This window comes from Amphiura filiformis, chromosome 14 (genome assembly GCF_039555335.1).
Source record: "Amphiura filiformis chromosome 14, Afil_fr2py, whole genome shotgun sequence".
Taxonomy (NCBI): domain Eukaryota; kingdom Metazoa; phylum Echinodermata; class Ophiuroidea; order Amphilepidida; family Amphiuridae; genus Amphiura; species Amphiura filiformis.
In genome coordinates this window covers 17,114,120-17,141,983 of record NC_092641.1, presented here as the reverse complement: position 1 = coordinate 17,141,983, position 27,864 = coordinate 17,114,120, and the positions used below count along the sequence as shown (strand labels likewise).

At 35.9% G+C, this 27,864-nt stretch overlaps 1 protein-coding gene and 1 long non-coding RNA gene across 2 annotated transcripts; one reads left to right on the top strand and one right to left on the bottom strand.

Moving 5' to 3' along the window:
- Positions 1-1,340: 1,340 nt before the first annotated feature.
- Positions 1,341-8,561, top strand: LOC140169787 (uncharacterized). The gene is made up of 4 exons (XR_011861401.1): positions 1,341-1,466; positions 3,411-3,598; positions 6,216-6,284; positions 7,140-8,561. It is a non-coding gene; the product is annotated as an uncharacterized lncRNA (long non-coding RNA).
- A 4,191-nt stretch (positions 8,562-12,752) lies between these two features.
- LOC140169785 (uncharacterized) lies at positions 12,753-25,991 on the bottom strand. Its single transcript, XM_072193091.1, has 8 exons — positions 25,780-25,991; positions 24,581-24,614; positions 22,807-22,944; positions 22,199-22,354; positions 16,881-17,021; positions 15,957-16,073; positions 15,298-15,408; positions 12,753-14,334 (listed from the first exon to the last, which is right to left on the bottom strand). Exons 1-8 carry the CDS (start codon positions 25,855-25,857, stop codon positions 14,210-14,212), a joined length of 900 nt encoding a protein of 299 aa, XP_072049192.1. The 5' UTR covers positions 25,858-25,991; the 3' UTR covers positions 12,753-14,209.
- Positions 25,992-27,864: the final 1,873 nt, after the last annotated feature.

Sequence of the window (27,864 nt, the reverse complement as noted above, 5' to 3'; positions counted from 1 at the left end):
CTTATTTCTATTTTAGTGCAACACTATCGTATGTGGCACATACGATAGTGTTGCACTCTACACTCATTTCAATTTGAGTGTAACACTATCGTATGTGGCACTTACGACATCTAAATCAGTAAATAATTCATCGATTTATTAACTTTAACACCATTTATATAGTTTGTATTTTAAAAATCAAATTGCTTTACATTCCCATGTCATTGTATCGCTATTTGGAAACAAACGGCTACGCTAAACACAAAAATGCTCCTCCTGTAAAACTGTCCAAACTGCACTTACGATAGTGTAGCACTCTGCCGACGATTTGTAAATCACTATTCGAAATAATATTACATAAATGGGTTGCTCAAGCATGGTGGTGTTGTAAATTGGCCATAGATATCGTAAAAGGGATTTTAACATTCAGTTATTACTTTGACATATTTTAAAAACTCTATACAAATTTGTCAGATATTGATTTCTTTCAAGACAAACTATTTCTTTCCTCCGAAAATCAATTTCTGGTAGATTTATAGAGTTAAACTGGTAAAATGTGACATTCTAAAAGCTGTAAAAGTTTACCCTGCAAAAAGTTACGTCTTATACAGTAGTTTGCTTTATAGGAAAAAAAAAGGATTGCAATATTAATATTAACATCTCAAAAAAAGTAACTGAACCCCCTTAAATAATGACCATTATTCAAAAACGGGTAATTATATTACAAATCTGTAAAATGCGTTGGAAGCAGAATTAATTTCTGCACATTTTGACACCTCATTTGTAGCAATTGACTAGATATTGACGTCACAGCGTACATTTAAATCAATGTAGCCCAAGATTTGAAAGTTGCAGTAAATTCTATTGATTTTGCATTCAGTGTAATGGAAGGAAATCTGTGTAATGATATCTGAGTGTTTTTGTATTGTAACAATTTGTATGTAAGTGCAACTTTCAAATCTGGACCTCACTACATTAAATTGACCGGTGTTTTATTGTTTTCCGGGCTATCGTATCAAATGAGGTGTCAAAATGAGCTTCCAACGCATTTTACAGATTTTTGAGATGTTTATATTTTAATATTATTTCTTTATCAATTCAAATATTTATTATTATAACCACCCATGCAAATTATTTAAAAAATGGTATCAGTTGAATGCGATAATCCAACAATTATTTTGAGCAACTGTTTTTGTAGAACAAAAATGTTAATAAGCAAACTATACAGTCAGTCTATGTCCGTTTTTGTGATGAGCCCAGTTTGACCTTCGCTTTGCATTATGGGAATGGTGACTTACATCATCTAAGTCCAGGATATAAAAAGGCAGAACATGATTATTGAAGGGCTTTTGTCTAATTTTTACTATCGTGTAATGAAAAAGAAGAAAACTCTGCTTTTTGTGGATCGGACAGATTTGAGGATTGCACACATACAAGGTTGCTATCAATACGTTGATTCATCAGCTGATTGGAACAAAAATATATTTGTAAGTATTATTTATTTGTTCATTTGCTTGTTTATATTCTCTTTCTTGTTGTCTGTCTATATCTGTCATTCGAATATTGAAAATAACCCACAGCATTAATTTTGCTTTTAATATTGAAAATATCATCAAACATTGCCGTAAGACACGGATATATTTATTAAAAACTTCTATTTTTCAGCTAAAATATACTCATTGAAGACGTCACATGTAAAAACGTTGATGTAAAAGAGAGAAAATGGCATTGAACGCGTTAAATGTAGACAAGAGAAATTAAGAAAACGGCATGTTATTAAAGGACCCTTATAACGGACAACATATCTTTTATAAAAAGTATAAACTTTTATATTGTGGTGGTAATATTCTATTCTAAAGTATAAACTATATAGTCATATCATTTGGAGTGAAAGTTTAGTACATGTGGAGTGAAAGTTCAGTACTCCAAAAAGTTATACTAATATATATAGTAATGTTCAATATTGGAGGGCGGGTTAGTGTAGTGGTCTTCTCACTTCCTTTTCACCACTGTAGTCGGGGTTCATTCCCCGCGGTGCCACATGTGAGTTTGGTTGCTGATCCATCCTCATCTTCTCAGGTTTTTCTCCGGGGTGCTCCGGTTTTTCTCCTGCATCTAAAATCGGACCTCTTCCAATATCCCTGTCCCGTCATATCCGGATGGCATTCCTTGAATTTAGTAGCCTCTGAGCACTATTGGGCTTAGCCTGGCTTCGGCTGAATGTTATAAATAAATAAATATACCACACTTGTCATTCTTTTATATAAATTTAGAGGCGTTACTTTTACTTAAGAGTCCTAGTCACTTTCTCTTTTCTGTGTGTTTCTCCATACAGTTGCATGTTTGTTACATATATGAAGCAGAATTGCGTTGTTATATCAAACAGATATAACATATATCAAAAATATAAATTACAGCGTATAACTTGACATTCAAATGCCTAACGTTTCAACATTGATTGATGCGATTCAAAGAAATGTTGTCTTTAAATTAATTCTTAAATTCTTAATTCTTACAACGATGCCTTAATTGAGATTAGTCAAACAAATGTCATGTTTTACAACTATGTGATATTTGGCCTTATATCCGTGGGTGTCCGGTTAAGTTACAACTGTGAAATACTGTTATACAACAAATTATGTGATTCTGGGTTTACAACTCGATCGCTAGTCAGGAGCGATTTTTTTTGGCTGATCAGGCCAAAAAAAAAAACATGTTTGTTTCCTGTAGCAGGTAGTCAAATGCGAAATGATTTTTTTTAGATTCATGTCTTCAAATGATAAAAAATGCCTTTTTTGCTGCAAATTGGAATCGGAATTTACAGTGGGTCCCTCCGACTCACAAAATAAATTATATTTTTCATTATTCAAGAATATCTATGATCCCCTTTCAACTTGCAGATTAAAAAAGGTATTAAAAAACGTGTGTGGTTTTCTCCAGTAGTTTTTAATTTTTTTTGGGGGGGGGGGTCTTTGAAAAGTGAAAAAACTTTTTTATTTTTTTTATGGCCTTATGCATTTTACATAAAACGTACCGACCTTTATCCAATTATCAACCAAAATCAGGTGCACATATAACTGGCGTTTAAACTATAGAATAAGCTTAAAAGTCACGGGTCGTATTCACAAAAGAGCATTTATCTTGTACTAAAATAAGCGTTTCACTTGATCATATTTAAATTTTACTTGAATACTTTATGAAATGCCGAATTATAAAAGACACTTTAAAAACTCCTACCTACTTTGGTAGTCTATGACTAAATTTAATTCTGCTTCGTGAATACTGCCACATAGGTGTTTACCAATTAAACATGAAATAATTTATGTAAAGTTCAGATTTAAGCCAGAATGTTAATGAATTATAACACTTCACTATAAATTCTACTATACTTCTTCCATTTAACTCAAGATGGTCGTTGATCTTTGTTGCAGAGACAAGATGCTGAAATGTGCAGTATTGTTCGTCGTCTTGGGCATTGTGATCATAATAGAAGCGGTACCAATAGCAGAAGAAGTGTTTGAATTTGGTCAGGCAGGACGTGCTTTGGCGGTACCGGATTATGATGACAAACACCAAGCTGTTATGAAACGGTTCACCGGAGATAAAGTACCTATCGCATGTAAGTTGTGATACTTAACTTTGTTTTTCTGTGTTTGTTATCCTAAAACTACGGTAAAAAGTAAAAAGACATGTTTTATTGTAAGATTATGAAAATTGTGAATTCAATCGGATTGTGTGGTGTGGAATTAGCCTGAGAAGTTACACTCACTCCAAGTGAGTGGCCGTCAGCGTGTGTTATTTAAGAGGTTAATAACTGCGCATCAGTTATTTCGAGGGCATTGTGAAAAATCTAAACATTTTGCCTTTGGAACCGAGGAATATTCCGAGGTCCAAAGCAAAATGTTTAGATTTTTCACAATGCCCGACATATTACCGATGCAAAGTTATCAACCTCATTTCATAACCTCATTAATAAACGCAATGCGTGCGATCAATTAGAGGTTAATAACTTGCATCGGTTATTTGGAGGCATTGTGAAAAATCTAAACATTTTGCCTTTGGAACCGAGGAATATCCCGAGGGCGTAGCCCCGAGAGATATTCCGAGGTCCAAAGCAAAATGTTTAGATTTTCACAATGCCTGACATATTACCGATGCAAAGTTATTAACCTCATTCATAACTTTCGTCACTTTGATCTTTTAAAAATTAAAGAAAACAAAAACACCATTAAATCAATCAAAACTTTGATATCGAGAATGTTTTTGTACATTAAATGTATAGGATGTGGAAAAGTGCAACTTTTTCTGAAAGCATCATTTTTGGAAAATGTTATTATTTTTGGCCAAAACAAAATGATTTTTTAAATAATGAACAGGTTTTAAAATTCTTCAAATCAACGAAATCTAAAGTTGTGCAAAGTTATCATACTGCAGTTACTGTCCGTTTTCCTATACACAATACACAGTGCTCTCACCATTGACGCGTGACCTCTACAAACAGTGTATGTTATAGATATATGGGCATTGCCTAGTTAACATCACTGTGTGAAAAATAACCGGCCAATATTTTAACTATTCTCCAAACTTCTAGCAAATATATTTCTCTAACATAACCAAAAATTACAGCTAGGTTAGATGTTCAGAAGGGGTCGCACTTTCGTAGAATATGAGTGAGGGCAAAGCATAGCTAGCTCATAGCTAGCCAACTCCCCGTGTTAATTGAATGGAAATTTGACCGAAAATATTGAGCTATATTGGTAACGGACCGCTCCGTTCTGAAGAATGCCAAAAAAAAACGGTACAAGCTACATTTAAACTATTCTAAATAGGTTCTAGAAAATATAGTTTTGTAACATGTCCTAAATTTTTAGCTAATTTAGATGTTTGGAGAGGGTCGCACTTTTGTGTTTTAGGAAGGATATGTAAACGACAGATAACACCAAAAATATGAAGAAATTATTTCCAAACCGTGTTAAGTCAACAATCATTATGTTGCTCATTTTGAAGAATGCTGGTTAACAAAAAGCAGGTCATTGTCTCATTTCGTGAACAAAGGTACACATACCATTGTTTCCTTTCGTTTCCTTTATAATCGGTTACCCAACTGAATCTATAATACCAGCTTTATTGCGATGTCGCACATGTAAAACAGACACTTGTGCACAACCAGAGAAGATCTGATTTAATCAGTTGAGCTGCTTCAATGAGTGTTATCTTGGTTTAATAGCTTTTAATGGGGTTACAGTCCTGCAAAGGTCGAGATGAATTCTACTGTAGACATGACTGCATCATGTGTTTTGTAATTTTAGGGGGGAGTTATTTTTTGTGAACCCTTTTATCTAAACGTTGTGCTTTGGAACCGAGGAATATCCCGAGGGGCGCAGCCCCGATGGATATTCCGAGGTCCAAAGACGCATTTCGCATTTTGTTACGCAATTTACGCATTTTGACGCAATTTGTTACGCTTTGACGGAATTCGTTACCCTTTGACGCATTTCGTTACGCAATTGGCGCATTTTGACGCATATGTGTATTTTGTTGTATATTTGGTACAGTGCAACAGAGCATAAATGCCCAAAATTTAAAAGCTTTATAATTTATGAACAGTATACACTACACATAAAAAATACTACTACAAGGGATTTTTAACATATAAAATTCAAACAATCAAGTACCAACATGCACAGCTTTGTCCTTATATCACTTTTGGGTTTTTAACAAAATGTTATCAAACTGTTATTGGCAGCTGCATAAGGCATCTCTTTGATAGTCATAGTTGATAATGCCCAGCCATTCAGCAAGTGGCTACTAACTAACCTTGATAGGCTTGAATGAGCACTGTCATCTGCTACAAAACCATCACGCTATAGGACCTGGTCACTCCATAATGCTACAGGAATCTCGTGTATCTCGTGTTTTTTTTTCATCGTTTGTCAAACGTCCCTAAATATTAACGTCCCTAAATATTAACGTTGGTAAAACAAATGGCGGTATTTCCGGTTGACCTTTTCAAAATGGCGGTATTTCCGGTTGACCTTTGACCTCGTGACCCGGACGAAAACGTCCCTAAAGGCGTATTTACTGCTTATTTTATATAACCCGAAATGTAAACTTCGTCTGTAAAATCGTTTGTGTTTGTAGGGTAGTTTGTTGTATAAACTTATCCAACCAATACCCTCCTTGTTTTTTCGATGCTACAAACTATTCTTTTTTCTTTTTTGTATCTTTCTTATTAGGTTTCAATTGTGTTTGCTGTAATGGATGCCCTTTTGGATGTTCCAATTCTAATAAATATTAACAATAAGGTAATTTGTTCATTTTAATTGCTTATTTAAAAGTTTAGCTATATTGAATGCATTTATGAACACATATTTATAAAACGCATTGATTTCGAGTGAGTGTAAATATTTAAAATGCTCTTTACGTGATTCACTCATACCCATACATAGTGTGCAAAAAAACTCCCCAAATGCAATTTTGAATTTAGTATAACCTTTCTTGCAGATACAATGGTAAATTTAGTCTCAAATGGCAGCTAAAGATATGCATGTCTTTTCTTCTCATTTGCAAGGACAGTGTTAAACATAGATTAGACAGTGTTTTAAAAATAAAATAAAAATATTCCTAAAACACCTTTAAGTTAAATCAATGACTACTGTATTTGTTTCTAGAATCGGACGTAAAATCTTGTTATTGATAAAATAGACACGATTAATTAAAAGGGCATTTCATGATCCACAGCCTCATCCCCCGCCTCATCCCCCACTTATTCAAAAAAGTTGAGATTTGTATACCACTGGCTACATAATGTTTATGTACCAAATATTTCTTGCAGATTAATTCGTTTCGCAAAAATATCGTGAAATTTGAATTTCGTTCTGGTATACCAAAACGAAATTACAACACATTGTCTATGGGGCAGTTAATACACGTAATCATGCATAACTCGCAAACACAAAATCGGAATCAACTGAAATTTTGGGAATAAGCTTTTTTCGTGGATATCTGGAAATGTCATAAAAAGAGGCTGCTAGTATCACGAAATACTCCTTTAATTATTACGTTATCTAAATACATATACATTTACAAATATAATACCTTTTTTGTCCTATATCGTAATAGGGGCACAGCAAATTAATATACGGTTGTTTTCTTTCCAGAGTGGGTTTCCTCTTTTCATTCGTGTGTCGTTCTGACTGAGATGTATTGCGGGTCAAGTCAATCTACGCATTAATGAGTGGGAGAGCGCCTTTGGAATATACCGGCTATTTTTTAAGGTCACTCACAAGTACTACTTCATGATTAATAATAACTGAGCTTAAAACCGAATTTATCATTTGACCAATATTATACGTACCACTCTGTTTCACCGTGTATTCTGACGGCAAACTTCCAATGAACTCTCTGCTTCTGCTACGATATTATAAGTAACTACGACGATGTGAAGGAGCGAAGGAGCTTGCATGCAATTTCAGTGACTTTAATGCTATCCAAAAAGTATACGTATCAATAATTTATTGAAATGAATTGCAACCACTGGATCGGGAGTGGATGCACGGAATACCAATGAGCTCCAATGGCGCATCACCATTCTCTTGAAAATCAAGATAGAGCTTTCTACCTGGATCAGATCTGAATTCTTCTAAATTTTAAAAATGACTACACTGTAAAATATTTGGACGCCTGATAACTCCTTTTTAAACACCTTTTTTGTAACAGTTCTTGAACACCATAATATGTTCCACTATTGAACACTGGTGTTCAGAATATGAATGGCAGTGTTCAAGGTGGTGTTCCAAATATGAACGGCAGTGTTCAAGGTTTTGTTCTAGGTTTGAGCATCCAGTGTTCAAACGTGGAACTAACCTAGATCACCACCTTGAACACTGCCAGTCATATTTGGAACACCAGTGTTCAATAGTGGAACATATTATGGTGTTAAAGAACTGTTACAAAAAAGGTGTTTAAAAAGGTGTTATCAGGCGTCCAAATATTTTAGTGTACAAAATTGTTTTTAGATTATTACTGGAAACTCTATTGCACTATTTATTATTTCTTTTCTACCCTCTTCAAGAGAGCCTTTTCATTTTTCTTTTCAAAATCCGTTAAGTGGTTCCTATTGGTGTAAGATAGCACGTTTGAATCTTTAGAGTCGTTCATGATATTTATATTATCTCAACAAACCAAATAATATTTATTCTTGTTTTTCTTTGTAGAGTGGTCTCTAGTTAAAAAAGATTAATGTAGCTCCCACTTTCTTACATGTAGTGTGTGTGATCAACGGGTCCCCGAATAAAGAAACTCCTTTTGTTGTTATTAGCCTTTTAGTGATTATTGTATCATAAGAATAGCAGAAGTGGGTTAAGTCCTTTGAATTCGCCGGTTTTGAATAACGCTTGAAATAATATCTCTTTTTTTGTATACCATATATCAAAAAGGCTAATTACCGAGTGTATGCTTAGAGGGGTATATTCTATTGCTTATATTATTTAAGAGGTTTAATGAGTAGATTTCAAATATTTTAGCCAATGAAGTTGGTTATATGTTGTTGATTTTCCAATAAAAATATTATGACAAGAAAATATTAATTTAGTATGTGAAATTTTAGGCTCTATTTATTTTGGTTTATTGATCAAAATTGGATTTAACAGTTGAATTAAGGGGGTACTACACCCCTGGCCAATTTTGTGCCTATTTTTGCATTTTTCTCACAAATTATAGCACAATGGTGACAAGTGAGATATGTATATTATAGGGGCAAAGACTACAACTACTGTACTGAAATTTCAGCAATCAAAGCAAGTAGTTATTGATTTATTGATCAAATATTGGTTTCCCCTCATTTTTGACTGTAACTCCAAAACTGTTGTCTGTGCTGAAATAAAATTTCCAGTGCAGTAGTTGTAGTCGTTGCCCCTATAATATACATATCTTATTTGTCCCAAATGCGCTATAATTTTTGAGAAAAATGCAAAAATAGGCACAAAATTGGGCAGGGGTGTAGTACCCCCCTTAAACTAGTATTGCTCTTTACATATCCTTGTTTGCAATACGTTTACAAGGAATAAATCGAATGAACTCGCCCACATGCCAAAATGTTGCATATATAAATTGATTGACCTCCCCCTTTACAATTAACCACTGATATGCAGCTCATTGCTATAATAGTCCGTGGTTATATGAAAGATCGACAATTTTTTTTGACAATCTGAGGTTAAAATGGCTTTTATGAGTGAAAAGTGTACAAATATCCATGCATCAATTAAGTTTACCCACTCCTTGTCTGCTATACGTTTTACAAGTGTATCAATGGTTTCGCCCACATACTAAATATTGTTTTATAAATTGATTGATCATGTGAGACAAATATAGCAATAAAAGCTTCTTTGTTCACGTTAAAGATTATTTCCATACACTTCCCACTTAAAAGGGCATTTCGTGATCCACAGCATCATCCCCCACTTTTCTCAAAAAATGTTGAACTTTTTATATCACTGGAAATCTCTGGCTACATAATGTTTATGCACAAAAAATTCCTTGCAGATTAATTTGTTTAGCAAAGATATCGTGAAACTTGAATTTCGTTCTGGTGCACCAGAACGAAATTACAACACATTGTCTATAGAACAGTGTAATACACATAATCATGCATAACTCGCAAACCCAAAATCGGAATCAACTGAAATTTTGGGAATAAGCTTTTGTCGTGGATATCTACTAAAAATGTCACAAAAAGAGGATGCTAGGATCACGAAATACTCATTTAAAACATATTTGTTATAAGTCTGAAAATTTTTATATTTCATAATGGCAATTGTGTTAGTCTGTTCCACATTTCAGTGACACCACGTTCATATATTGTTCTGAGTAGGATGTATTTACAGAAGGGGCTTGATTTGAATAAACATCTCAAAAAAAGTAATTACCCCCCCCCCCCCTTAAATAACGGTTATTATTCAGAAACGGGCTATTGTGTTACAAATCTGTAAAATGCGTTGGAAGCAGAATTTATTTCTGCGCATTTTAACACCTCATTTGATACGATAGCCCAGAAAGCAATAAAACACTGGTCAATTTAATGTAGTTAGGTCCAGATTTGAAAGTTACACTTACAATAGTCCCACAGTCTCTGTTCCATCACTGGGTAAATAATTAGAGCTAAAACCACCTTCTCCTTCACTCCAAATATTAATACCAACACACCACTAAGCCCTAACTACCAGCAACAAAGTTATAGTGCTCTTGGAGCACTGTGTGTCAACGAAAACTCAATCAATCTACAGACCAACTTATTTTTTTTTTATAATAGCTCTCCTAATCCTAGACTGTTCCGCTTTGATAGTAAACTTTCTTCCAAATAATTATCAAGCTATGTAACGTGACTGTTGCGTCAATTATGATAGCCCCACCCCATTGTCAATTCAAATATGGTAGGCACATAACATGCATAAACCAGTTCTATTGTTATTTTGCGCGCGCGTTGGTTATGATCAATAGACTATCAATGAAAACCCATTTCAAATATTGCCTTGCTTGCTGAGATCTACATGGATTGGTCAGACTAAGTAGCCGCTTACACAAACGGCAAGACAGTGAGACCACGGACGTGATATGTAGAAAACTCGTCTGACCCAGGATCGGTAAAAGTGAATTCCCACAAAATGCTGGGAACTGGAAGGCAATTTGCCTACAGATTGGGAGGGTCCATGTATCGGGTTTATTTAATGTTATATAATCTACATTACCAGTCGTTCTCCATGGACCCGAGGGAGGGTCTACACTTACAACAATACAAAAGCACTCAGATATCAGTACACAGATTTCCTTTCATTTAATATACTGAATACAAATCAATAGAATTTACTGCAACTTTCAGATCTTGGGTTACATTGATTTAAATGTACGCTGTGACGTCAATATTTAGTCAATTGCTACAAATGAGGTGTCAAAATGCGCTTCAAATTCTGCTTCAAACGCATTTTACAGATTTGTAATACAATTGCCCATTTTTTGGCCATCTTTTAGGGGGTGTAATTACTTTTTGAGACGTTTATTTATATCACAAGTCATATCTTAAAATATGTTTCAATAATTGGAACTCATGTCAATAAAAGAAATCAGTAAAATGTGAGAAGCTTCCGAGACCACATTGTGGAACCCACAAGATCCAAGATTTAACAGGTGATTATTTCCAAAGAGTAAGTGAATAGAGTGGAACGGGACTGCTTCTGCTTTTCACACACTTTCTTCAAGAAACAGGTCTTGTTCCACACTATTCCATTTACTCACAGATTTTTTGTGTTAGGTGCCAATTATTGGGCTGTGAATGTGATCCAGGAAGCTGTTCAACGTCAGTGCATTTTGCTGCTGTGTCAGTTGGACAACTGTTTGGTTACTGACCAGTGTTTAGAGTAGAGTATTGAAGTAATTCTGTGTGCAATTTTGGTTTTAAGATATGACCTTGTGAAAAATTATAAGTTTCTTTTTGAGGCCAGTTTATATGCCTAGGAAATTTACTCAAGTAAATCATATCGTATTTTACCATACGTTATTGTATCCACTCTGCTTTATATAATAAGCTCCTGGTACAACCAAACATGTATAAACTCATTTACAAAACACATCCTGCCCCGCTCACTAGTGCATGGCTCTATGCGGTGATTTTGAGTTAGCATCTAGTTTTCCTACATTAGTGGAACCAATGTTTTTGGCATCCTTACAGAATATGACACACAGCGTCATCATCCTTATATCTTCGTGTCAAAAATTGCCGTGATAGTACGGCGAATCCTCTCGTTTTTCAACAGCTACGCATGGCGATTTTGTTCAAGATAGGCCGAGCGACTCAGGCTAAGCATACCATTTACACAATATGACTATCATATGAGATACCACACAGTTTCTATTCTACACATTATTACGATTTGCGCATGCTCAGTACTCCATATGATTTTACAAGATATTACAAGAAAATTCGATTTGTTGTCAGGTAAAACCCAGGTTTTGTTTCCAATACACTAACTTGAAATGCAATACACTAATTAGCGGCGATTGCTGTTTGCTGTGGATATATTTTACTGCATGTTATCCGTAACGATTTTTAAATCGTTCATCAAAATTGTGATATATTTAACTGTTTGAGAATTACAATTATATAAAGGAACACGTTTAGCCCATTCAGCTAAGATCCAGGTGCTTGTATAGAATATTTTATCACAAGTCTATAACACAATGCACATGTAAACTTTCTTTATCTGTGTCAATAATAGAATATTGATTTCAATAGAATTGAATACATTTTGAGTTTGTACTTGACCACTTTAGCGAAGTAGCGTAATTGTAGGGAGCTAGGGTAGCATAGTACCTTCAGACAGTGTTACTTGGCATGGCAGGCCAGCTCAATCTATCGTGTAGAATCTTCTTTTAAGGCAAACGTTTAACGTCCAAATTCACCTAGATTATGGGCTATGTATAGCGGCGACCTAATTAAAAGCAATTGTCTCGGTAATGTCACTTTTGGAGCTTGTTCACGAGCAGAGAAGTCGAACAAATAAAGCTACATTTGAAAGCGTGATTTAGTTTTCGAAATAGCTTAGGCTTATTTTACAGTGAAAAAAATACAGACCATCGTAATATTTCCACCGAGATTACAAAAGAATACCCTGAGAATAGACACTTGCTTGATAATACACTATTATACACTACTCTATTTATGTGCATATCGCATGCATAGATATAATTTTCGATATAATAGAACGCTATATGACTTCCAATCACGGTTGTTTGATGCGATCATTTATTAATGTTTCTAACAAAATGATACCGGTATATAATTTTTAATTCTAGACCTGGACAATACCAACAGCTATTATACTAATATACACTTTTTAAAGCTATTTTTAACATAGATTTTTGTTTCTTTATCAAATTGTTTCATATTTTCTGCCTTTTTGTGGTAATTTTTATTCTGTAAATTGTATATTTGTATGAAAATTGAGCGCGCTATTTATATAAATTTTAAGTTTAATTTAATAGCCCAATTATTTTAGTTATTCCATTCATTTCATCATAAATTTTGTTTAGAAAATTTCCTTGCTGTTTGTTACTTATTTTGATGATGTTTTAATGTCATTACGCAAGTGTCTACCTCTTGTAAAGATGCAAACAAGCAGGCAAACAAGATTTAATATAAATAACGCCATCAATGTTCCACTTGCCATCAAACAACCGTGCAATATAGACTGGTTTAAATTGACTTTTATTCCAGTTAGTTATAACTCGAAAGAAATGAGCAGAGAGAGAAGGGGGAAAGAGGGGGCGTGTGGGGGATGTAAAGGGAGGGAGAAAGAGAAAAGAGCATTGGAAGTAGGAAGGGGAGCAGGGGAGAGAAGAGCTCGAGAGTGTAGTTGAATAGGGGGGAGGAGATATCGAGTGTGGGGGAGGAGGTTATATAGGTGGGGGTGAGGGGAGCGTAGGTAAGAGGTATGGATTGTGTTTTCCGGGGACAATAAACTAATTACTTCACTAATAGAATCATCTCCGTCATCATGCATCGTTTATGTTTCATGCAAACAAACAAACAAACAAACAAACAAAAAGTTTTTATGACGCCTATGATGTACTTCCAGCATCCATGACACACCAGCCCTGCTACCGTCCACGTGTGATTGATATCCGATCCATATATGATTGTCTACATTCAATATAAACACAACCGGATATGTATCCGATATTTGCTTAACACAATCATGACAATAAGCAATTATATACTTATGGTCCTGCACAAGTTGAATTTATTACTCTATCACTGAGCGCAAAGCGGTTGGTTTTTGACCAATGAGATAGTGGCGCTTTTCCCAACGCAACAAAATTGGGTAAAAACCAATTGCTGTCGCTCAGTTATAAATTTAGCTTTAGATGTTATAATTGCAGATTGCAGACAAGTTCTGTTCCTCTTTTTAATCCGCTGATTTTTGGTTTCTGAACAACAGAGAAACTAAAATTTATAATTTAAAACGAGGAATATATTGATCTTCACCCCACACCTTGACACCTGATGTGCTACTCATTGCTAGCCCTTGGATATGTTATATACGAGCTTGGAAACCAAACCAAGACCCACGTGAAGCTATAGATAAGATACGTGGTCCTGATGATTTCATGGCGGGAAGAATGTTAAAATGATTTATATATTTTCAAAAGTGTACATTTAATATATCCACGCATCAATTTAGTAATCGCAGTCTTCTTCGTCATCGCCTCCTGGGCAGTCGTCATAACCATCACATTGATAATACAGAGGTTTGCAGCTACCGTCGCTACACGTCAGTTGCATTGCAGAGTCACATTGGTAACCTGGGGATGAAAAATGTTTTTATCATTATTGTTATCGTTATCGGGCGAGATCGTCATTGTCGACGTCGTCAATAATGAGCTTTCGTTTACGATGGGTTCTGCGACGGTAAAATTTAATAACCATGACGCGACCGTCGTCAAAAAGTTCGCGGTCGTTTGCAAATTTGCTCCTGTTGTGCTCTAATTATTGGAGGACGACTTTGCAAAGTTGACACATGCGCATATGACTAGAGGTGTCAATCTACCGTCGCAGAATAATCCGTCGTCCGAAAACTCGCTATTATATATCTTCAGCTTCATTGAGAGTTATCTCAATCACGCATACAATCTTCGTCGTTGTTGTAATTTCAGATTATGAACATTATCATCACCATCATCATCGTTATCGTCATTACTCATCACCATTATCATCATTCTCTAAAGTTCAAAGTTTTAGAATGAAGTCTTTCGCCATGTTCACAGACTGGTATATTAGTGGCAACAATTGTGGGTAAGTCTTTAAAACTTTTAAAAGGTTAAAGCTTTAAATCGAAAGAACTTACATTTAGTCTATAGGACTCATAGGTCATATTTTTGAAGTCCTGAAGTGTTTTTCGTCTTAAAATTTTTAGGACTTAAAATAAAACTTTGGAATTGTGACAGATTGCTTAGGTCTTATTGAAATTGAATAACATAAGCTAATGCTTTTTCTTGCAGGAAATGGAAAGTACCACAGTATTGTTAGTGTCGGTACTTTGTTTGCATTATCTAACAGTTACCTTCTAAATACATTCAATACAATAGCCTACTTGCATTGAAAGTCTAATATTTGCCATCTTGTTTTGCTAATTTCATGTCTACACCAACAGAGAACAAAAAGATTCTCAATTTTCAACAACAACACTATCACCCTGTCAAAACTTTTCGGGTCTTCTCAGAAAAGACACCGCTATTTAAATCGTATAATTAATCATATAAACTTACCTTCGCAACCTTTTTCGTCACTACCGTCATCACAATCTTTAGCTCCATCACATCTTACGGACAGCCCGTAGGTCAAGACTTTGCCATTTTTGCATTTGAAGTCTGGATTGCCTGCGAGATCGAGAGGAAACAATTGTAAGATGTCTCATTTAAAGACACTCACAGACCATCACGATATGATAATTAGGGTCAGGGGCTATTACGGGGGTTAGCATGGTTAGGGTAAGAGTTTGGGCTAGTAACCCCTGACCCTAAGTAGTATATCGTAATGGTTTGTATTTTTAATTAATCGATGAATTGATGATTAAGAACTATCTTGTACAATTTTTACAAGTTAGCAGTTAACCTAATAAACGCTCGGTATGTAGTATTTAGGTTTTTTAGAGAATTTTTTTTTTCGGGCGGAGCTGGGTAGAAGGAAGTTACTTAACCAACACTTCAACCAAAACATGAGTATGGTAAAGCATTGTTCATATTTAGAACAATAAATTAAAACCACTGAGGTAAAAACATAAAAAGCGCCCGCGTTGCGCTCAAAGAATCCACTTTCATTAGATGCAGCCATTTTGGATTAATTAACCGTCACTGCTATAAACACCATATACATTATACCACTGCGTTTATACTACTTTTGTTCTAAATTAAAGCAGATTTCTGACCTGGACATTCTGCTTCGTCGCTTCCGTCTGCACACTCGGCTTCTCCATTGCATCGGTAACTCAGAGGTCTACAGGTACCGTCTCCACAATCAAGCTGAGCACGTGGGTGGCATTGATCTGCAATGAAAAAGAAATCACCATGAAATATAGCTTTAATGGGCCCAATGCACTTGTCATACAACAGCAATGACAGTCAGATGGAAAAAACACCGATCGTCAATGATTTCAACTTGTGCCTTTTTATCTTCTAACTGAGCCAAACTCAGATGCTTATGTTGACGGTCTGAGCTTGAGCCTACCGCTTACTGCTTTCCCACGCAAAACATGTCCACATCAACGTATGAGTACCTCTTATTGCTCTACCTAACAAACCAAACAATATACCGCTTATTGCTCTACCACACAAAACAATCTCCGCATCAACGTACGTTTACTATTTATTGCTTTATCACATAAACAATATCCACACCAACGTACGTTTACCGCTTATTTCTTTACCACGCAAAACAATGTCCACACCAACGTACGTTTACTGTTTATTACTCACCACATTGTCCATATTAACATACGTTCAGTGCTTATTGCTCTACCACACAAAGCAATGTCCGCATCAACGTACGTTTATTGTTTATTGTTTATTGCTCTACCACATAAAAACAATGTCCACATCAACGTACGTTTACCAGTTATTGCTCTACCAAACAAAACAATGTCCGCATCAACGTACGTTTATTGTTTATTGCTCTACCACATAAAAACAATGTCCACATCAACGTACGTTTACCGCTTATTGCTCTACCACACAAAACAGTGTCGACTTCATCATTTTATACACACAGAACAAACCCTTTTTAGCCGTGTCACTACTCGCGCTCAGCGAAAGCGTAAGGCTCTTCACGAGTTAGATTGGTTCAACGTACTTACTCGACTTGCATTTGGATTCATCGCTCTTGTCATTGCAGTCAACCTCGCCGTCGCAATAAAAACTCTTGAGCACACATTCCCCATCATCGCATTTGAATGTAGGAACATTCAGTCTACAAAAATCGATGCTATCGATTTTATCTATTAAAAGAAAAGAGATTGTGCAAATATGAAATTTATTTCTAATAGATTTTCACTTGTTACTTCAAATATACAGTGCACAACTTATAAGTTCCCCCTAATGCTTTTTAAAATAAATCGAAAATTCTTTAACGAAATGTAAAATTGTAAAAGTTATGGTAACCTTATTTGTTTTACAAATCTGGGCCAATTTCAGTGTCACACATTATTGCTTTTGGCCCAATGGTTCATTACAAAAAAGAGGAGTTGGAAAAAGTTGCACCTGAGTCCACAGGAGTCAATTGTCAAACAATACAGTATGTTAGGCCTGTCCATGTGTTTGTAATGGAAATCAAACTTAAAGTCTAGATGTTTAGTAGGGGATGTGTCCTCCTGCACTGTTAACAAGTGCATTTATTGAAACGCAATAACCTACCAGACATTTTTCGATGGGTTTCAGCCAGATTCACTATAGACATGTCCTGACGAACAGTCGTGACACGTCGACGAGGTGCTCTCGGCTGATTTTTCACCTCTCCTGTCAACTGAAATTTTGTTCTCAATTTTCGAATTGCATTAGGCGCACTTCCCATACGACGAGCAATTTCTTTCACCGGTACATTTTCATCCAGCAAACCTATTGCTCTACCGCGAAGAAATTCGGGCAAACGCGGCATTATTAAAATGTGACTTTTCACATGTGATGAACTTTTGGCGATGTGGTCTATTCTCACCGCAGTACATATCCCTTCCATCTCAGACATTTATCATTAAAAAGAAAAGAATAAAACACCTGCTTTGCTTTTGAAGAAGAAGAAGAAGAAGAATACCAAAGAGTGTTCTTTTACAAACACATGGATATCCCTGGCCTACTGTATTGTTTGAGAATCGAGTCCTATGGACTCAGATGCAACTTTTAACACTGCTTAAAACGGTCTCCTTTTTTTACATAATGAACCATTGTGACTGAACGCAATGACGTGTGACGCTAAAATTTGGTCCACATGTGTAAAACAAATAAGGCTACCCACATCATTTTACAGGTTTGCATTTCGTCAAATAGTTTTCGATTTATTTTAAAAAATATGTAGGGGGGAACTTATAAGTTGTGCACCCTATACTTGAAACAACGAATGAACGACGTGTGGTCTTATTTTAACACGTGTTTTTTTACCATACAGGGACCCCCCCCTTCTTCACCCAAACTTTCTTATTCCTTAAGTTTTGAATTAGTTGCGTCAGCGTTTTCAAAATTAAAAGAAAATATTTTCATCACATTGGCTCATAATTATAACAGTCTTAAGTCTTCGGTGGTACACCACCATACGCCTGTTATCATTATTTTGCTGCTTCCATAAATAAAAAAAAACATAGCTCAATTTTGATGGGTAAGGCGGGGGATGAGGCCCCGAGGATGAGGCTTTCAGGCGTGTCAGTCACCAACATTTAATTAAGAAGGCCGTTAATCACTTGAATTATTTTAAATGATAAGGTCTACACGTGTCATTTATTAAGGTTAATGTTTGCACGGTCATGCACATCCTACCCTAACCAAACTTAAGGTAAATGTCCCATATATCCTGGATTATGGTCAGATGATCAGAACACGAAATATGATCTCTGGTCAGACTGTGTCAATAGAGATCCCAGAGGAAACTGTGACCAAGTGTCCTCAAGAGAAGGATATTCTTATTGATGACATCAACAAAGTATGATAACACATGTTAGCGTGGGGTAAAACAGGTGAAATTTGAGCCTAATTATACAAATAGATAAGCTTTTGAAAACTTACGTTAATGACTTTAAAGTATGGTACGTGGATGTAGGATGATTACTGACCTTTAAGAGGTTTTGATGTGGTTTATATTTCAAGCGGAAGCGTTTTTGATAGGTCTTTTAATTTGTATTCGCTACATTTGCTTTAAAGAGCAACCAACGCATCTGACCTTATTCATAAAGTTTTCCAGCAAGGTCAATATTTTTGGCAAACATAATCATGATAATCGTGTTAAACTCACTAAGGTCCAGACCAGTGCCAAAAAAAAGAAAGAAAAAAGGTATAAATTACGGTGCACAGACGGTACGGTAGTAGCCTCTTAAATGAATTTACAGAGAGTGTTATTCGAATGCATTATGTGTGTGTGTGCAAGAGGCATCAGACAACTGCTCATGATGCAGTCATGTCTACAGTAGAATTCATCTCGACCTTTGCAGGACTTAACCCCATTAAAGGCTATTAAACCAAGATAACACTCATTGAAACAGCTCAACTGATTAAATCGGATCTTCTCTGGCTGTGCACATGTGACTGTTTTCATGTGCGATATCGCAATAAAGTTTGCGTATTATAGCTTCAGTTGGGTAACCGATTATAAAGGAAACGAAAGGAAACAATGGTATGTGTACTTTTGTTCACGAAATGAGACAATGGCGTGCTTTTTGTAAACCAGCATTCTTGAAAATGAGCAACATAATGATTGTTGACTTAATACGGTTTGGAAATAATTTCTTCATATTTTTGGTGTTATCTGTCGTTTACATATCCTTCCTAAAACACAAAAGTACGACCCTCTCCAAACACCTAAATTAGCTAAAAATTTAGGACATGTTACAAAACTATATTGTCTAGAATTTTAGAAGAGTACTTTTAATATTGGCCGGTTATTTTTCACACAGCGACGTTAACTAGGCAATGTACTATTACCTATAACATTAACTAAAACACCAAAGTACGAATATTTCCAAACATCTAAATTAGCTAAAATTTAGGACATGTTAAAAACTATATTTTCTAGAACTTTAGAAGAGTACTTTTAATATTAGCCGGTTATTTTTCACACAGCGACGTTAACTAGTCATATCCCCATACTTTTAACGTAGGGCTATTTGTAGAGGTCACGCGTCAATGGGAAAGAGCACTGTGTATTGTGTATAGGAAAACGGACAGTAACTGCAGTATGTATGTTATTTGTGCCTGTAGAAGAGGCATTTTAAAGCTATTTGGTCCCATACCGGACCTCTAAATGACCTTTGACCCCAATTTTGTACACCATATAGACACTGGCTATAGCCGATGCATTTCCGCAAGTAACAGCACTGTATTAATGTAATTTGTGGAAGCAGCGGCATTTTTAAGGTATTTGGTTACATACCGGAAATGATCCCTAATTGACCTTTGACCCTAATTTTTCAACTTCTACAAATTGACTATAGACCCTTTCATATCAAGATCGGAAAACCGCGCTATTTATTCAATAAGCTAGGGTGTCAAATTGTACCCAAACTGGCGGACAAAAATTGTCATGAATTACGACACCCTTTTGCGCGAAAATACAGCTCATTAAGCCAATTATGTGAACATGAGGTCATCGCGAGAAATATTTTCCTAGCATATTCCTATTCATAATAAGATACTAATAGAAAGAGATGGACAACTTATGTCCGTAATTTTTAGTCAGTTATTTTTTTACAGATCGTTTTGTTTACGTGCATCACCTCTTCCACAGTCAGTCTCTTACACAACACTACCACCACACGCTTGATTGCACGTTGAGTATTCTTGGCAAAAGTGCCTCTTTCGTCCCTAAATTGACCGTCGAACGTTCATCGTAGTTATGATGCCTGTTACACATTGGAACTTCGCACTATACATGATGCTGAAGAGGTACTTTTATGCGTGCGCGATAGGGGAAATTATTTCATGCTTCGGGTTTTATCGGAATTACTCAGCATGAAAAGGTCTATAGGCAATGAATTTGTGCAAGTGACGTCTCTGTGTTATGTAGTCGGTGGAACCATGGAAGAAAGAGATAAGAAGGAACCACAACGAACGCATTCACTTTGTTCACTCCCTTTACCGACATTTAATTCACATTGTTATTCATGAGGATTTACTTTGATCAATATCCATTAGTTTGGTATTGTACTCCGTGCATTTGTATGTCTCCTGGAGCGTGTCTAGATGATGATTTGAACTAATGACCTTCCGTGCCAGCACACTACATGATTTTCTCTGGTGACATGATCATCGGTCATTTTGGTAATTTCCGTGCGTGATCGATTGATTGGCAACCCGTAATTATCCAATAAAAACAATCTTGTTGCATGCTGGAAGGTTTGACTTGAGAACAAGATGGCGCCCTTCATCTTATCTTCCATTTTGCCCAATTTTACCGAACTTTGATGACTTTTTTCTCAGAGTTGGCAGTCTTTGGCACTGAAACAGTTAGCTAGTTACGATTATTATGTAAGCTATTAAATTCATTAGGTTTCATGTACGGACTCAACCGAACATTTTGAATTATTGAAGAACATTACATCTATTTTTCATCGAAAAGTTACGAATGAAGTCACCAAAATCTTACCTTATTTGATCAAGATGAACCTCGGCAAAAAACGGCCGATTTTGATGAACTTGTCGATGTTTTAAAGTACATTTTCTACACTGCACGATCAAAACAGTTTGACTGTAAACCCCGAAATAAAGCTACTATGCATGCTCAAAGCATGGGAAATTCGCAGAATCGTTACTTCGGTAGCGTTTGTTGTTCGTGGATGGGTTTGCTAGGTAGTGTGCCCCCGCCAGTAATGATTTGAAGCAGCGATCGCGGTAATGGACTATACATGAAAGAAAGTACCATTGATAGCTTTAATTTTCATGCGTCAATAGATAAGCGGACCAAAAAACTTGGCCGATCGAAGTCGTTGTGGTTCCTTCTTATCTCTTTCTTCCATGGTGGAACTAGGCATTTTTAGTGAATTTGGAAAGTTTTTGGTCTCAGACCGGAAGTGACACCGTAATGACATTTGAACCCAATAATGTATACAACATATAGAAATTGCCACAATTCATATCTAGTTTTTGTTTTGTTTTTGTTCGGTTTTGTTTTGTTTGTTTAATGATTGATTTGTCCCCTCTCTTTAACTGCAATATAATAACAATCTGCTTTAGGCCTGGCACATTTTCAATTTGATAGTGCCTAAATTCCACCATGTTAAATGTAAATAGAGCTGTGCAGTGCAAACATAAACCATTCACTTTTTCCAGGAGTACGCAGTAGTGGCATACATCAGGTGTATTATGTAGAACTATACTGACGCGTCGCGACGGCTTATCGTTCCATCCTAAGGACAGGGTATTCCATACCACAATGCCACACCTTTGTGCACAGTCCGTACGCATTATATAGGCTACATACCTTGGCAATGCGCTTCATCACTGCCATCAAAGCAATCGTCTTCTCCGTCGCATTCATAGTCAGCTGGTACACAGTCCCCATCGTCACACTTGAAAGTGTTACCCTGGGTGCAGAGGTCAGTGCCCCCCTGTGGTGAAGATGAACTCGAGTAGTCACCTTAAGTGAAGAAAAGCAAATAATAAGAAGTATGAAGGGAATCTCTCACTTCACTGAGTGACCAAAATACATCGCCGGCAAGTTATATAGTCATCAAAGTAGTTAATAAACTATGGTCAATATTATGTTCGAACATTTAACCCTGTGTAGTCATGTAGTTACCAGGACGTGACCTTCGCCTGAAGGATTTGGTTGTCACGTTGAATGTGACACTACGTTATGCTACAGTCACCATTTGACTAAATGAGTATTAGGCTTGTCATCGATTTGTTTGAGAAAATGAGTGAAATGTTATTTTCTTTAAGGGATCGGCAACGTAGAGATATAAGAAAAGAGTCAGTTGCGTGTAGAGGTGGACAGATTCATTGACAGAAAGATGGACAGAGACACTCGCACACAGACAGACACCTCGACAGACAGACAGACAGACAGACACACTGACAAACCCGTACAGTCGACTTCATCCGATCCATCATAACAATCGTCTTCTCCATCGCATTGGAAATAAGCCATAATGCAATCGCCATCTAAGCATTGGAATGTCTCCGCTCCAGGCTGTGTACATAGGTTTACGAACTTAGTATCTTGAGCTGGTAAAAGAGAAAATTAAGGGCTATTGGTATTTTTTGTTTTGCTTGAATTTAATTAGTGTTATTTTAGTTGGTGTCTTGGTCTTGGAAATCTCTTACACACTTTTATTTGATTAATTATGTGAATAATGTTCATTGTCTTTGGGGTTTTAATTATGTGAATAAAGTTCATTGTAAAAATTTGGGGTTTGATGACTTTTATCTGCAATGGACATGATCGAGAAGCTACCTATAACTCTACACTAAAGGGTGTCCCAGAAACAGTTTGTACCAATGTGTGACACACTTTTAACACGATCTACTCATATTTGAACAGAAGCTTGTCAAATTTGACAAGAAAAACTATTCGGATGGGGACATAACAGATTTCTCTTCAAAACGAATCGGATGTTCTCATCAGAAACTCTTCAAATTTGATCTAAATATTTCCTTGTTATTTTTTTGTAAAAATGAATAGATTATTGTCCAAAATGACCTATTTAAGCAATTTCAGAAAAATGTACATATTTGGGATATCTGAAAGTCCCTTTAGTCATTATCTAACACCCAGGATATTGGTATTTTCTTCTCGCAGCGCAAGGATGTCCCTACAATGTCGCGAAGTCATCTGGTGGTTCATTTTCGCAATTTATCCTGTCAGATACGGAACTTCCATTCCGTAAGATGGAGGTTAATGGTTAACACGTTTGCATTAATTTTGTTGCAAGTTCAATTTAAAAATAATTGTTAGGTGGGTGAACTATCCTTGCCATTGTGGATCTCAGAGTATGGTTTTATATACGCGTACGTTGATCAACTTTGACAACAAAAATTGTAATTCTTGTTACTATATTGATTCAATTCAGGAAACATTTAGCTACTCATGAAATAAACAACAAAATACATTATTTTGAATTCGTTACACTATTATTTGGAGTAATCCTGTATTTTGTTGAGGATGTTTTATTAATTAAGGAGCTCATTGCTCAACACTGTATTGCGCTAAAAGGAAGTTATTTCGGAAAATGGTTGAAACAGGTCCTTGATGCTCTCTGATATTTTCAAAAAAAAATCTCTTTATCTTTATAATTCATTAAACATTCATGTGTTAACCTGTACAGAATGTCATTATTTATATTCATCAGGGGCAAATTAACCGCATACTCTTATTATTATACAGTAGCAATGAATCAGTTATTACTAATAATATTATTTCAACATTTTGGGGAAAGAATAATGAAATTGTCACAGCATGCAAAATGACGCCCTGCTGACGCATGTTGTTGCTCTTATTTCCAGCAATATTTGCCAAATATTAACATTTGACTTTTATTGTCAGTTTGGTTAAACTAAATAGTTGGGATTTAACTATGATTTATTTAAAACAGTTGATATATTTTAATCTCAAAAAAATTAGAACAGTGTTTGTTCTAAAACCTACCATGGTAAAGCTATTAAAATAAACATCTCAAAAAAATAAATAATGGCCATTATTCAAAAAGGGGCTATTGTATTGCAAATCTGTAAAATGCGTTGGAAGCAGAATTTATTTCTGCGCATTTTGCAATGCAATTGTCCGTTTTTTAATAATGGGCATTATTTAAGAGGGGTCAGTTACTTTTTTTGAGATGTTTATTAAAATAATGCGTTTACTCACCTCGTTTATCATTCCTGTTCTTCAATGTATTTCTCTGTTTGGATAATGATATCATTAAAGAATAATGTGAGTTTCTATATTCCCTGTTCTTCAATGTAGGCCCTACTTCTCTTCGCTGATTATTATTCTCTGGATGGTACAAAAATTCACCCCTTTGTAATTAGAGAACTCGAAGGTCAAAGTTTATACACGGAGTCCAAATTCAAAACTACTAAATAATGGATTAAAATGAATAGTTTAACCTACCTACGACTTATCGTTCTGTAGTTATGAACAAAAAAGGTCAAAGGTTATATTTATAGATCCACAGTTTGAACTACCTACTGCTCGTTACCAAGTCGGGTAAACGTTCAGAGAAATACCAGTAGGTCATTTACAAAAGACTCAATTGGTAATGTCCTATTTTGCTGTGTTGTTCAGCCAACGAGTCTGTCATTCTTTGTAGTGCAAGCTATCTTTATGACAAAAAGAACACGTTGAGACCATTTTCATCCACATTGGGACATTGTTTTCTGTTTTACTACTAACTTTATATGCAGTCCTAAATCTACCTTCAACCCTTTTTGCTAATAATGTCACAACGAAAAGTGTAGGGATATATGAAATTGTGTATTTTCTATTAAAATATCCTAATTATGGAATAGTTGGATAATTTTGACAAAATTGGACCTGCTTTTAATTTCGGCCCCTGTATTTTGACCTTGGACTATCTTACGTTACACAGGGGTGAATAATTTACACCTCCATATTTTTATTTCGTAACCCATAAAACAATAATCGGCGATGAAAAATATTCTAACTGGCAAAAGCATTATGCTCTAAAATATTGTTTATTAATTTTCTTAATAAGCATACAATTTGTTTTCCATATGCATGACATTGACATGAATACGGTAATATGATACCTTCACATACTCCAACACTATAGCCCACCACAATATAGCGACTGTTAGTCAGGCTAAATATACATTGCGCCAAGAAAACACATTATATCCAAGAGCTTGCTCAAATTTTAGGAATCCAATGCGAAATGCAACTTTTTGTTTTTTTCTGTCAAAATGAACTTGAAATACCCACCAAACACAAATAGTTAGTCGGGTTATATATAAAGGGTATGAAACGTTTTAATAACATACAAGAAACATTCTTTTAAAACTTTATGCAAATTTGAATTTGAATAGAAAAATAAAAACATCTACCTTATTCATCTTCATGCCTTCTGCTGCCCATAGTACGCTTACCGCGACCAGAAATACCAGAAATATTCGTCCCTCCATGACGACTGAAACTCTTGCAACAAAATCAAAAGAAGTGACCAAAACTAAAATATTTGAACCTCCAGCTGGTTTTGATTCCGTCCACTTCGGTTCTTACATGAAATAGTCGGTGGACTGAGTTATATAGATTGGTATTATAGGCCTATAAACAATATGTCTAAGTAATCATGCGTTCCAATTAATTTCGCGCCACCCAAGCATGTAAATCGTGTGTATGGATACCTCATTATAGGGTGTGGTATTTCAAGTAATCTATAGGATTAATATAATCATAGACTAAGGATTAATTACGTATACTGACGGGTTCCACACGTCAAGTTGGAATATGTCAAAGCTGTAACTATATGGACTGAGGATAAATGAATCTTGAACCACAAGTTCAAACCATTAGTAAGGCACAAAATTTTTTTGGTCAATGGCGCTATCGGTGCCCGAAGAGGTGCCGCGCATGGAAGAGGTGATCGGCGTATTTGTAAATGCGACACTATCAGGTAGAAGATTGAACGTTGTTCAATAAGATGTGAGGCATTATGCACAAAAATCTGCAAATCAGTAGGAATACAGTCTCAACAACACTGAAAAGCAAACTGGTACTAAATAGCAAGATACCAAACACTCATCATCCCTTTACTACTAACACTAAGCCAAAAAAGAATCTTAGAAAGATAATTTTTTACAAGGTCATATCTTAAAATCCTGTCCATCAAAATTAACCAATATTACACACAGGATTGCCTCAATACTCTACTCTAAACACAAGTCAGTAACCAAGCAGTTGTCCAACAGACACAACAGCAAACTGCACTGATATGGAACATCTTCCTGGACCACATTCACAGCCCAATAATTGGCACCCAACATAAGAAATCTGTAAGAATCGTTGAACAGATGATAATTTACAAAACGGTGCTGCTTTCTGCTTTTCACGCACTTTCTTTAAGAAACAGGTCTTGTTACGCACTATTCCACTTACTCTTTGGGAATTTTCATCTGTGCAAGGACCTTGTTCACATTCTCACATATTTCTTGTGCTGGGTGCCAATTAGTGGACTGCGAATGTGGTTCAGGAAGCTGTTACATGTCAGTATATTTTGCTGTTGTGTCAGTTGGACAACTGATTGGTGACTGACATGTGTTTAGAGTAGAGTATTGAAGTAATCCTGTGTGTAATTTTGGTTCATTTTAATGGACAGGATTTTAAGATATGACCTTGTGAAAAGTTTCTTTTTGGCTTAGTGTAGTAGTAAAGGGCGGATGAGTGTTTGGTATCTTGCTATTTAGTACACGTTTGCTTTTCAGTGTTGTTGAGACTGTATTCCTACTGATTTGCTGATTTGTGTGCATGTGCCTCACATCTTATTGAACAGCGTCCAATCTTCTACCTGATAGAGTCGCACATACAAATACGGCGACTAATTCTTCCAGCTTTTCACCTCAAATTGAAACTTCTTGTGTTTGATTGCTTTACTAATGGTTTGAACTTGTGGTTAAGATTCAATTATCTTCAGTCCATGTAGTTGCCGCTTTGACTTATTCCAAATTGGTGTGTGGAACCCGTCAGCCAGTTCTCCATTGACATAACCATCAGATGAATGTGTGCCTGTAGATATACGTTAACACCATTCGTTTTTGTTTTGTTTTCAGATTTCTGACTTTTTAGTTGGCATGCCCCTACCGAATTGCTGGGATTGCCTCTACCGAATTGCCGAATTGCTGGGATTGCCTCTACCGAATTGCTGGGATTGCCTCTACCGATTTGCTACCGAATTGCTGGGATTCACTAGACCGGGCACCAGACTAGACAACATTAGCAACCAGTCTGTAAGAGAACTACCAGGCAAAAAACAATAGTTTTGAACACCATCACATGAAGAAGATTCAAGTACATGAAAAGGTTTTATTTTGGACACTACATGTAAGCTCGTATGTGAAGGTGAAGGTGATCAAGGTGAACGCTCAATCCAATGACCTCTTAACGTATACTGGTCAAGAGCTTGTTGGTCATTG